The sequence below is a fragment of the Limulus polyphemus genome, unplaced genomic scaffold, assembly GCF_000517525.1.
Source record: "Limulus polyphemus unplaced genomic scaffold, Limulus_polyphemus-2.1.2 Scaffold546, whole genome shotgun sequence".
NCBI classification, from domain to species: domain Eukaryota; kingdom Metazoa; phylum Arthropoda; class Merostomata; order Xiphosura; family Limulidae; genus Limulus; species Limulus polyphemus.
This window is the reverse complement of record NW_013666156.1, coordinates 483399-497940: the sequence shown is the minus strand read 5'-3', so window position 1 is coordinate 497940 and position 14542 is coordinate 483399. Positions and strand designations below refer to the sequence as shown.

The 14542-nt window shown below is 31.5% G+C and overlaps 1 protein-coding gene across 2 annotated transcripts in view; it reads right to left on the bottom strand.

The window, feature by feature from the left end:
• LOC106459011 (PC4 and SFRS1-interacting protein-like) overlaps positions 1-14542 on the bottom strand; it is an 85345-nt gene that overhangs the window by 21457 nt on the left and 49346 nt on the right. For both annotated transcript variants that reach the window (XM_013918580.2, XM_022385393.1), the window contains exons 8-9: positions 3991-4051; positions 3080-3164 (exon numbers count right to left, since the gene is read on the bottom strand). In XM_013918580.2, coding sequence (XP_013774034.2) covers positions 3080-3164; positions 3991-4051 — 146 coding nt within the window. The remainder of the gene's footprint in view (positions 1-3079; positions 3165-3990; positions 4052-14542) is intronic.

The window sequence follows — 14542 nt, the reverse complement described above, 5'->3', positions numbered from 1 at the left end:
CAACCCAACTCCATAATCTTGTGTTGCATCAAATATGCCACATGTGGACATGCATTGTCGTGGAAAAGAAGAACACCTTTCCGATTGATGAAGTGCTTGATTTAAACATTCCAGTTGCTGACTATAGATCTCTACATTGACAGTTTGCTGTGAAGTGAGGAGTTTGAAATGAATTACTCCATTGATGTCCACCAAATGCAAAGCATCACATTCTGCGGATGGAGTCCAAGTTTGGGGACGGAAGTAGTTTTTGTCTAGGACTGAGCCATTGTTTTTGGAGTTTAATATTCACATAGAGAATCCATTGTTCATCACCAATGACAATTCTATCCAAAAATGATTCACGTGCCAGAAGAGACGAAGAAACGTTCAGATGTTAGAAACAATGATCATCGGAGAGTTTGTGAGGCACCCAAACATCTTCTTTATGGAGTTTTCTCATATTCCTTAGATATTTATGTATTGTTTCATGAGAGACATGCAATTTCAGGGCCATTTCACAAGTTTCTTCCCTTGGGTTAGACTCAACAAGAGTCTTCAGAGCATCAATATTAATTCCAACATGCTGGACCCTGCCATCACAGTTTTTAAGGCTAAAGCCACCTGAACGAAATTTGCTGAACCATCATTGACACTTACGAATATTCAAAACATTTCCATAAACTTCTTTGTGGCTACAGTAGCATTGTTTCCCTTCTTGTATTAAAAGAACATTACATGCTGATTGTGTGCCTCATCGTGTGTTATCACTATAAGGGATTAGAGGATACCAAACTTTACACATCATATAGGCTACACTAACGTGACATTTAGGTGGTTTGTTTAACTATTATATGTGATTATAAAAGGATTATAAAATATTGCTTGGACTTTTACAAACACTTAGGTATGTGACAACATACTTGCATGGGTCGTATGCCAAATACCACTTGTATAGCTTTCAACAGTTGCTCTTCCACTGACCTTTGTCCTTTGGGAGAAGTTTATAAACAAGACTCTTTTGTCATTTCTATAAACCTAAACCATACGAATTATCATGTTTACTCTTTCTGCTTTAGCTCCAATGGACTGATGGTTTCTTGAATTACTGATGATGATAAACCAAGCCCTCATTAAGGTAGTTTGAGGCCCTGGCACACTTATTTTTTTGAGGCCCCTTGAATAGGGTACAAGCAAATTAGAAGTTAATTATAATTAATACACATTAAGTAAATTAAAGAATATGAGCTAATTATTTGAAGTACATTAGAATATGATGCATCTAACTTTAAAGGATGATATATATAAATTAAGCTTATAATAATAATAATAATTTACTTGTACAACACGGTAGTAATAATGAATTAGATACACAAAAAACAATATAGCTATTGTACAAAATTACAGAAGTATGTCAAAACATTATCCCAAAATCGTTTTTTTCCTTGCTTTGGCAGAAACAAAATCTTTAATTATATCTTCATAATCTGTTTGCCTAAGCAATGTCCTTTCTATCATGAGCAAGGAATGGGCATTTAAGCATTCATTTAACAGCAAAGCATGCAGTTCATTTTTTACTCTAGCCAAATTTTATATGCAAAACTTCTGAGTTCCAGATAAACTAATTTCACCTTCAGAAGCCTCGTCATTTGCCAGCTTTCTTTTCTCTTTCCAGAAATCTCACTCCTAAACTGTTCTTCTACTACATTTGAAAGCTGATGAGCTTCAATTCTGATTTTTCTACAAGGTACAATCACTAGGACTAACAGCTCACGAGTAGCATGAGCTTTATGTAACTTGCTTCATGTTACTGCAAATTTTGACACTTCTTATGGTGGGAAATTTAAAAATCATGGTCCAAAAGGTAATAAAACAATAAAATTTAATTATAAACAGTTGTATAAGATTAAGAAATTTTAAACTATTTAGTTTAAAGAAATGTTGTTTCCTGCTACAATTTGAAGTAATTCTAGAAAGAAAAAATGGTGATTTAGATTTATTTTGTATTTTTTATGGTGGTGATGAGATTGGTCAAATTGATTCAGTCTGTATTGAGTAAGAATAGAACAAATAACAGATAAAATATGAAGATTTATTGAAAAAAGAGAGAGTTAAACTGACAGTCCGGATCATCAGTAGGAGCCCTTGACTGCTTGGAACCCTGGCACAACAGCACCATAGTTAATGTGGCCCTGTGATAAACTATTTAACTTTCTTCACTACCACTAGCATGCAACTGGTAGCAAGTCATGGAGTAGCTTATTTTTCGTCTTGTAAAATTGCACCTTTCTAAGCTTTATGGATGAGTTCAACACTACAATTATCCATTTCTTTAAAATGCTAAAATTTCATGCCTTGTATGCTTTTAAAATTTTGAAAAATTAGGACTTTTAATGCTAAATCCTGTCATGCAACCCTTCTAGAATGGTTCAGTCTTAAGTAATATTTGTTCTGTATATTCACAGGCATGGGGAATGCCAGAAGGAAGTTGATTGGACATGCAAATTGTGAACAATCCTATGTTGTTAGAATAACTTTTCTAATTTTTCTGTTTGACAAGTTTATTTCTAGTGAATAAGTCCTGAACTGCCTCTTGTAGATGCTGGTGAGAAACAGGATTCCTTGGTGAGGGGAAGGCAATGGGATAAGGAGACAACAGGGATGGGGAATGGAAGTGAAGGGCCAGATCCTCTGAAAGAACATGCAGGACCCATGGATCTGTTGTAAATAGTGTCCACATATGGCAAAAATGAAAAACCTGGCCCCAACTCTTATTATTATTTTCTACTATTGTGTGTTTATGTCTCTAGTTAGGCTTAAATAAGATAACAATGGCTATTAATAACAGATGAAGGTTTTAATTTCATTGCTAAGTATTTTGGTTGAAATTGTTTTACTCTTTAAGACAACTTGACACACATTTCGGGAATATTTTTTTCTAAAAATTAAAAGCAATTACTATAAATTTAAATTCAAGTTTCTAAAACACCCAAGTAAACTCCATACTTGATTTAAGTTTTCATATTAAAATTCACAAAAAATATAAATATGCCCTTTTGTAACCTTTTAAATATAATAATAAACTTTTTTTTTCTTTAACCTTGTGGCTCTGTTTTTCATCATTCTCATTCATGTGTTTGGCCCAACTTTCTTCATCCTTTTTTCTTCTTTGATCAAGGACCTTACTAAAGAAAAATATGACTTCTTCATGAAAACTCCCATAAAAATTCAAAAACTATTTCAAGTTAACAAAACCCTGCTTTTCTGATATATTTTATAACAGCCCTGATGTTAACACTCTAAGAGAAAAAATGTTCAATAAGTTCATTTAAACTGAAAATTAAAGCATTTGATAATGAAAATTTAGTTTATTTTTTTCAATAAAAAGTTGTCTAAAGCCTTAATAAAACATAAATAATATTATAAAGTTAAGAATAGCTTTCTGACATAATTTTTACTGGAGACAGGTTTCAATCTATGTATGGCTGTAGTTTCCTTAATTCTGAGAACACCAGAGTTATAGTAATGATGTTAAAATGCTGCAAGCCAACCCACACTTGACAGGAAGACAGATGATGTTTTACTATAGCTGTGGTAAGTATGAGAACACCAAACTCAACAGCAAAGATACAACAGCTACAGGATTATATCAGTCTTCATGTCAGTGTCTATGGTATATTTTCACTAACACAGCAAATAACACACATATGAGTATACAATTTCATATTGTATAGTTTAACTGTGCAATAATAATGTAGAGAAGTACAAGCAATCTGTCGTGTATAAATATGAGATTGCATTTAAATTACTTTTATAATCAGATGTTATAATCACCATTCTTATGTAAAAAGAAAATTAATAAAAATAAGAAATTAAGAAGTCAAAACTGTTACAATCCATGTGTGGAGACACAATACTAAAACTATTAACACAATAAACATAATTAAGTTCTAAACATCAGCAATTAATACCAAAAATAATTGCAACCTTTATTGCAATGTTTATGCTTACCTTTTTTCTTCTGGTTGTGTAGAATTCGTAGCTTCAAACACAGTCTTTCTTTTATAATTCTCTGGGTTTTATAACGAAAAATAAACATAAAAAAACATAATATTTTATATAAAACTGTTATCAAATACCTGGGAAACAACTGTTACCAAGATTATTGTAATTTTAAAAATACATAGCTCTTGTTGTTTCTGCTAAAACAGTAGAGATTACAAGCTAATAATTTTAAAATCACTTAAGACAAACCTCCTTACATTAATAGATTTTGTAGTATTGACCAAGTTAACCTCTTCAGTTTCAATGATGCAACTTAAAGGAGAAATGTGTAAGGAGACAAATGAAACTTTAATATCTGTAGTAACTGTTGTAAGAAATTACAAATTACAGGGTATAATGTGTAATAGTAGAATTCCAAAATTATGAGTTAATAAACTAGAATAAACATATGGATAAGACATTTTCAAAAAAAAATAAACTATATGCTTGAATAGGGGTTCACAAACAAATTTTTGTAGATTTTTAGAATAATCAACATATTTACATATATATATATATATATATATATATAGACAACATACAATTTAAGGGCAACAAGGCACCTTTTTGTCCGATCTGGATTATCTCACCATTAAACTAAGCTTTAAAATAAAAATAAAACACTCAAAGTCAGTCTTTGTCTTTCAAATATTTATCAAGCCTTCCCTTAAACTCCCTTAGATTTACTGCATCCACCAAATCTGAAGGCAACCAATTTCAAAGGACAATCATCCTGTTAGAAAAACATAACTGTCTCAGTTGAAGCTGACTCCTACCTTGCCCAAATATATATTTATGTCCCCTAAGTACAAAAAATGATGATTTATCAATACTATCAATTCCCTTAATAATCTTAAACTCCTTAATAAGATTTTCTCTGATACTTCTTTTTTCAAGAGAAAATGATTTCAGACATTTTAACCTTTCCATACCAGATATCATCCTACTAGCCCTCCTCTTAACTGCTTACAACATTTCAATTTCCTTCCTTTGGTAAAGCACCCAAGACTGAACACAATACTCCAAATGTGTTATCTAGCCCAGGAGCTTTATAATTTGTTAAACTTTCCAGCTTTTTTTTCTCAACAATCTTAAAATGAACGTTATAATCTTGTTTCCATCTAGCAACTGTTCAGGATAAGAAGTATTGCTTACATCTTCATTAGTAAAAATTGAACGAAAAAGAATTTAATAACCCAACTATCTCATAATCACCAGATATGAGCCTTCCTGTGTCATCCCTTCAAGGCTCTACTTTAATCCAAACATTTTGCTTACCCTTTAATGTATTTAAAGAATTCCTTACAACTAACTTTTAATTTTTCAACTAGCCATTTCCATATATGCTTTTCAATTTCTTAATTTCCTGTTTGACCAACTGTCTTGGTATTCTATAATCCTCTAAATCCCCCATCATAGCAGTCAATTTAAATTTCTTAAAACTCTAATGCTTTTCTTTAATTTTATCCTTTATACTCTTGTCAGATAACCTGGTTTTTACTTGCAGCCACCTCTTCTTGTTTTTATGAGGAACATATCTATCTTGAATATTTAAAAATGCATTTTTAAACTTTTTTCCATATTTGATCAGTATCCCTAATTAATTCAGTTGCCCAATTCACAACAAATAATCCTTGTTACTCCCTTCAAAAATTAGCTTTTTGTTTAAATCTGTATCAACAATCTGATTATTTCTTATCTCCTCATGCAGCAAAACATCAAACATAATTGAGTAATGATCACTTGCAACCACATGTTCCCCAAATTTCCACCCTGTCAACCATTTCTATATTAAAGTTAACAATGTATCTAAAATTGCACTGTTTGTAGTAGGTTCCCTGACCAATTAGTGAAGAAAACCATCTTGAACAGTTTCTACAAATCTGTCTCCTTCGTGAATTGATTTTAACATTTTCCAGTCTAATATACATGCCTGAAATTAAATTACCCCATAACCATGACCTCATTAACAACCAAATTCTTTATTGGGAGTTTCTTACTAATTTCTATATTTTCATCTGATAGTCTGTAATACATTCCAACCAAAAGTATTTTCCCTTTAGAGCCACTAACAGAAACCCAAACAGATTCAACCTCACTGCTATTAGCTTTGATATCCTCAACTTGAACAGGAAGTAACTTAAATTTTACACATAAAGCCAGTCCTTCCCTCTTTTTAGTACTCTAACACTAATAAATAATCTATAACCCCATATTTCACAGAAATTTCTGTCATCAAAATAGTCTACATTTAACCAAGTCTTAGTTATTCCTGATACATCAAAATCCTTCATTATGACCAGTGTTCTAAAGTCTTCTATATTATTTCTTATAGTTTAGCATTACAATAGTAACAGGTTAGCCTACTATTAAAAAATACTTCTGAACTTTGTTCCTACATTATACTTTCCTCTACATTTTACTTTTTCTTCAAAGAAAGACCAGCAGGAAAGGTGTTAGTCAATAGCCTCCATTTCCAACTGTTAGGCTACTCTTGTCTGACCAAATAGTGGGATCTGACTTGTAGATTCACAGTTCAGGAACACTAACAGTTTGGCCATGTCCAATCCAAGCAATTGAGACATAGACAATACAACTGTTGAGTGTATGTGTAGCATATATATATATATTTGTAGAGAGAGAGAGGAAGACTGATTGAGACACGAATAACATACTTGTGATTTTCTATTTTTACACAGTCACTCTTCACGGTACAAATCACAGTTTTAACATCACGGACTGGGATACATTGTTTTATCCTTTCAACTTTGATTCAAAAAACTTTCTGAAAAGCAATGGAGGGCAAGTGCTTGCTGAAAGATCTCTTTTCTTATTTGTATTAACATGGCACACATTACCACACTTCACATATAGTGTTACAGCATAACCTGTCTTCTGTATGGTGACCACTTTGATACGAAATACTGATACTAGTTTTTATTATGGTAATTAACTTCTTACATGCACCTTTTAAAGATATATATCTCATACCTTAAAGTTCCACTACTGTTGCCTCATCTGACATCTTAGACACTACTGTTGTCTCAACCGACTAACATCTTAGATTATCAAGTTTAACAGAACGTTCTTTTAAGAAAAACAAAATGATTTTAGACAAATGTCAGGTTAAAAAAAAGTTTTAAATAATTACTTATCACTTTGAATCACATTGTATCTGATAATAAAATATGGCATAGCATGATGTCATAGTAAAGTAAGATTGTTTTTAAAATATTTGATCTGAAACATGACAAAATAATCTTTTTATTGTATTTTTTAAAAACAGAATTATACATTTTAGCAAAAAAAACCTTCCCCATCTATTAGACGACTTCTAAACAAATTCCACCCACCATCAGTAATCATAATAGAGGCAAACTACCAAATAAGACAAATGTCTTATACAAATGAATGGCAATTTATGTATATGGTGCTTGTAATACCACAACAAGTAACCTGTATTAATACACATACTTAACAATAGGTAACATGAATGCTCTCTTTTTAATGATTTGATAAGAAACAATTATTATCTTTCAAATATTGTGTCTTTTGAATGTGTAAGAATTAATTAGTAATGTTATTTATTCTTTAACAAATATAAATGTTGATTACTTGTGGTGAATAAAGAAAATTACTAACATTTCATAATAAAATACTCATATTACTGTAAATTTTTATTCAGCAATTATAAAGTTCAGTAACATAGTTTCAACTAATCACAACTAGCCTGTAACCTATATGAATTTTTACAGTACATAAAGTTTAATTCACAGGAAACTGTCGTTTTTTATAATTAGCCTTCATTCTAGGTGTTTTCTCTCTCCTTTCTGAACACTATCTATATAAGCTCTCAAGGAAAACAAGAATTGTTACGGTGCTGACTTAATTATTATAAACACCAAAAGAAAGATTATAATTGTATTTGTAATAGAACATTATGAATATCCTTATCAGATTTTTTAAAACTAAACTCTTGTTCTAGACAGTTGGAAAGTTGAAAACTTAGAATAAGTTGTGTGTTCTACGTGCATGTAGTGTTCACAATACTAAACATGAACAAATCTTTTCATAAAAGAAGGGTTCAAGTCCATTGTGAGCCATTACCTTTATAACAAAATAGATTATTTTAATTTTTTAGAATTTATTTTTTGTTCTGCCTTTGATAAAAGCTATGCAGTTCATCTTTAACACATATAATTATGACTTTTTTGTCATTTTGTAGCATTTTAATTATTTGTTTTCATTTTGATATGAAATATGAAGTTTACTCTTCACACTGATAGTCATGACAAAATGAACATTTTCACATATTTATCCTCCACTTGTTTCATATAGCTAATAGAAAATGACAGTTAAAACTCTGAATAAACTACAGAATTTTTATAACTTCTTCAGGCTTTTTACTCTCTATCATTGCTAAATGTTCAATTTATATGTTCATTCAACTTGCACACTTTCTAAAAGGTATAAGTAATTGTCTATGTAAATAAAACAAATTTTCAGTTTTTCAAAGGTAATTCAAAAATTATTATACTTTTTTGTAATGAAAATAAGTGTGGCATCCAATTACTACAAAATATATATATATAAAATTCAAGATTATCCATTCAGTCCATTTTACTCCACCATATAGTAACCTAAGTTAATTTAGGTATGTGAATAATGTTATGACAATTTGTCAAATTCATTATTCGATATTATTATTATGCAGATCGACTGTCCTTATCAGCTCTTATCTACTTAAATGCCTTGGTAATGAGCCATAGTTGACTGATTCAAGCCAAGGTGGAAATTGGGGAACATATGATTGCAAGTGATCATTGCTCAATTAGGTTTGATGTTTTACTGTGGAGTACAAAATATTTAAAGGAAAAGGATGCAGCTGATGATATAAAAATTATGAAACAGCCAATCCAAAGTCCTAATACCAATTCAATTCAAAACTTGTGTCACTAGCTGAAAAGTAATATTGCAAAAAGATAGACCAAATAATCTAAGGTAACTGTAGGAGACTGTATTGCCAAAAATGAGAGAAAATACTGGTTACCAGTCTAAGAAACAATGGTGGCATTTATACCTTATTTATATCATCATATAGTTAAAAACAGAGAAAGGCCTAAAAATATTGATTACACAATGTTATATGATCCAAAGTGAACTTTTTATGCTTAATATTTTAGTACTGAACATAAACTACCATGCAAACCAAAACCACACACTTCTTTTGTAATTTTTCTAAGGACCATTACCACCTACTGTGTACTATAAGCTAAACTCTTATCTAGTTATTATTGACCTGATAGTAAATCACTGTAAACTATTTTTTTTTTATCATTAAAATGTCTGGTAAAATTTCACTGTTAACTAATTCATGCATGTCTTTATATATATACATTGGCAGTGCTTTTAATGACTTATTACAAGTGAACAATTATTTTGTCATGGCCCCAAAAAAATGTATCATAGTACGTGCAATTTAAAATATGAATTTGAATACTTAAAATTCATTTTTGAAAATAGCTCAAGTAAAGATGTGACTACATAACTTCAATTTAATTTCGATGATTAACTTTTTTATTGAAATTAAGAGTCCTGTGTTTGAAATGGATTCACAAGTAATATATTTTTTGTCTATTATGTAATGACAGTAAAGTTAAAATTTGCTAATTAAATTTTACCATTAACTTTGACAAAGATAATATTTAAGCATTTTTACACAGAAATTTGTATGTTCAACCTGAATACCATGTTACGTGCACAGGGTCTGATTAATGCAGGGGCTTTAATGCCCATAAGAAATATATATACATTATAATTTACAATACAATGTATAAAAAGTAGCATATGACATTACAGATCAAGATAAAGCACAGCCATTTTATCAGCATATTTATTAAAGCAGCAACTGCCTGATAAAATGTGGCTTTGCATTCAAAGAGAACCCTATTTAAAATATCAATGACAACTTCATTTGAAAAGCTGTGTTCCTCACTTAATTCATTATTATACTATTCTTATTTTTCTAAAGATAAGTATAATATTCAAAAAGTATAGGTCTGCTTGTATGAAATCATGCTGCCCATTTCTTTTTTGACTAATGCAAAACTTTCTTACTAATCTATTTATCGCAAGGGATATTGCAACAAAAACAAATGATAAACAAAAATGACCAACCAAAACTGCAGTTACAGAGCACATACAAAATAAGTAAGGAAATAACTGAAACAGTATTTCATTCAGTGTACTAAGATTTTTAGTTTGTCCATACAAATGATTTGTATTCAGTTCTTGTTGGTAGGCAATACATTTCCAATGATTGTGTCTCATGGACTGGTATGTTATTGATCTGTTTACTTGAAATATTTCATATAAAGTGCATGTTTTCATTGCAAATTTCATAATCATTATTATTAATTTGGTTGAAGATTTTTGGGATATTGTTGGCTTTCTATTTGCACTTTGTTTGACATGTTCCTAATGAGCATGTTTTTTGCTGAAGGAGACTGCATGAGTTATACTGTAATGATATATATATATATATCAAGCATTACATTTTGACTCTTGTCACCTCTGTAAATCCCATTGTGTATTCCAAATTAATAAATAATTTAATCAATATGTGTATTTCAAAAGATTTTATACAATATAAAAAAGTTCTAATTTGAATTCAGACCAGTGTTTATAATTGTGCAAGGTGGTGTTACATCAGTAAAAGGTAAAACGTAATACACATAGAGGAGCCCCACAAAACCTAGGAGCCCTGGGTCCCCATCAAAGTTCTGACCCCCCCCCCTTATGTGCATATGGGTCAAAATGATTAGGTTGGGAACAATTAGGTATAGCTGTCCCTGTTTTTGAACTACTAACTAGATGAAAGACAACCAGTCAACAGCACCTGCTACCACAAGTGCATTGTACAATTTTGAAATGAATAATGGGATAAACTGTCATTCTTATAATGCATCCGTAGCTGAATGTGCAGTGTGTGTGTGTCTAATTCACAACCCAGCATTACAACCACTAGGCCAAGCTCAGTCCCTTAGACTGACAATATTGAAAGCATCAATAATGAACAGTAACTATTAAACTTTAATAACTATATTTCAGATATTTAAATTTTCAGTTGATTCAGAAATGTACTTGATAAATATGCATCTGAGTTTTAAGACACTGCAAGAATTTAAAAGAAAATCAGCTATCTACAAACACAAGCACTAGAGAAAAATGATTTATTATAATCATAACACAATTTTTCTGTAAAGTTTACAAAAATAAAACAAGTGTTTGGAAATTATGAAAACATTTACTGAAAATTCACTTCAATATGGATGGATAGTAAGATATATGAAAATAGAATATATACAATGTATTATAGACAATTTTCTTTTTTTTTAATTTTTTTTCTTGTATAATTTTACAGATTTATGGAATTTTGCACTATTTCTTGTTTTCTCTGTACTTTCCAAGATATTTCAAACATTTTTAACTCCTGTATATTTTAAAATACTAAAAAACATCCTTTAACTAATGAAAGTTTAATTTCCTTACAAAAGCTTTAAACATTTTCTCTAATCTATTTTGAAAGTTTTCTGATGGAAGAACAATTGTAAATTGAAAAACTTGATAATTATGAATCCTTGAATTTTAGATGTGGTGTTCCTCATTATAGTTTTACTGTTTCTTTTCTTTTTTCAGTATACTTTACAACACTCCAAATGAATAAATTAATCTCTTAGAAAGTGATGCTGACTAATAATGATTGTGCCATAGTGGACAAAAGTGCTGCTGTAAGCTGTCAAAAATAAAATACAACACACTTGAGTATAAACTCTTTATTTGACATTCAGTTTTTTAAATGGCAAACTTGATGCAAATCATATATACATAACACCAAACTCCATTCAGACTGACTGCTGCATCTACAAGTTTTAATACGTAAAAGATTTAAAATAAAACTACACTAGAAATTTAATTTTATCAATCTTTATCACAATTTAAAACACTACAAATTTAATGCAACAGTTTTTTGCTTACATTTGAAACCACAAAATACAATATCATAAAAATTCACCAGCCTACAATATTTTTACCAATATGTGCATAAAATATGTAAAAATTGACAAAAATTCACGAAGAAAAATATATTGAAATTACAACACTTAAAACATATGAATGTGTCAAAAACATTTTAGTAACAAAATTTACATTTCTACCTCTGACCTATCATACAACTACACAAACAATTGTTGTACAGAGTTTTCATATATATATATATACTGTTTGCATAAAGGTTTTTACACAAATATACATTACTGGTTTCCTGGCAGTATGTTAAGAACTTCAACAAAGTTGACTTGTCCTTTCACTAACCTACATCTTTTGAAAGGTACTAATTAAAGCTACTATGATGAAACTCAAGTTTTCCACATTATCAGCCAAGCCCAGAAAGTGTAAAAAGAAGATACTTGTAAACATATATTTTCTCAAATAAATATGAAATGTCTGACATACAAGCTTGGGTCTTTCTTTATCGGTAAGATGTCACTAATATCCATTGATTTTTCTTCTTGTCACAGTGGAAATACTTATTCAAATTGCATGAAACTTAGTAGTCTAACCTTTTGAAGCAGTATCTGGTTTTGGTTGCAAAAAAGGTAATATAATTTGACTAATTTTTTCTATCATTATTTATACTGTGAAATTTCAAAAATTCTGTCCTAAGACACTTCAGAAAAAATAATTCCTTTCACCTTAGACTTTCAAAACAGCTTTACTTGTCAAGATGAGCAAATAAAATTCCTTTAACACATGAGCAACCTACACAAAGACACACAATTCACAGTTGGAAATGAAAATAAGTAAACAATAAATTTTTTAAATGTTAACATCACACAAACCACAAGGCTTCATCATTAAAATTCATAGAAAAAATACATACAACAGAAATTACATTTTCATGTAATCCACCAGAAGCCTAAGCACTCTAAAAAGTCTCCTAAAGTTAACATTTTCCAACATTGAAAAATTGTATTTCCAATAGATACCTCCACTCACATAAGATTTCCTGATTCAGTGCTGCCCTCTATATGCACAATTTTGATTACCACTAGCCTTGAAACTCCCACCTAAAAATCCCACGTTTGCATGTGATGTTGTTGCACTGTTGCATGCAAATGAGCATGCGACAATTCTCCACCAATAAAAGTGTGACACACTCTCCTATTGCAGCTGACTCCCTCTAAACTGATTATTCAATCATCACTTCAAGATTAGGCAAGAAAAAGTGCACTGAAAATGGGGAGGATGAATGGGAAGTGTGAGTGGAGCTATCTATCAGAAATACATTTTCAGTGTTGGAAAATGTTAACTTCCAATACGATACCTTACCTCCACACACATATAGCTAGCACCTCACATTGCAAAAGTTACCTAGATGAGCACCTTTTTGGAAGAGCCCAAAGGGAGATAGCCCATGGAGTGTGACAGCCTCAACCATGGAACAGTATAGGGGAACACCTCAAACATACCAGGGTACACTCTTCACCTGTAAAGATGAGATGTGTTGCTAGGTTGGGCTGAAAACAAGTACGGTCCATAATGCAAAATCATAGACGTGCCAATTGGTGTAGTGTGGCTAGGGCATGTCAGACCATACATGGTGGGTCAACTTCTGTTAAAAACTAGGTTGCATCAGGTATTTTTCATTCAGTCTGCAGTAGGGGGAGGATCCTTACCAACTTCACCTCAATCCCAGAGATGTAGAAGGAAAAAAGAAGCATCCATTCTGCAAACAGATGGAGTGTTCATGTTGGCTGGTCCTACACATATCCAACACCAGACTACCCAGGAATCCTAAATTTGGGTAGCAATAGGATGGGAGAAAGCCAGCCATAAGTGGAGAGTCAATTCAAATCCAAAACCAGGCAGCACTGGGTATTTTTCATCTGGTCTACAGTAGAAGGGGGGTCTCTATCATCTTTATGAGTGAGGGCTTATGTTAGCTGGTCCTACACCTATCCAACACTAGACCACCTAGGAATCTGACATCCGAGCAGCAGTAGGATGTGAGAAATCCAGCCAGAGGTGTGTTAATTTCAGTTCAAAACCATGCAGCATCAGGTAATTTTTACCCAATTTGCAGTAGGAAAAAATACCTACCAGTAACGTTAACAGAACACCACTGACCTATTCTCTATTGAGTAGAATTAGCCACAGTCAGAAGGAATCTCCATGGTCCACCACCCCAGTAGCTAGGAATTAGTGAGTGGTAAGGACTCTTGTGCTCCATTAGAAGAAAAATGGGTGTGAAAGTATTGGGAAGCCCATAGGAACACAACACCGTAAGACAGTGCATTGAGTGACCACAAAAAAATCTTATCTTTAAAAGCAGGCCAGAACTAGTTTATTCAACTAGGCATGGAAGATGGGCATCTATCCTTTTCATGCTTTGGGGTTTGTTTAGGAAATTATGCACTGCAATGAGACTTTCAGCAGTCTGTGGAATTCTGCCCTACAT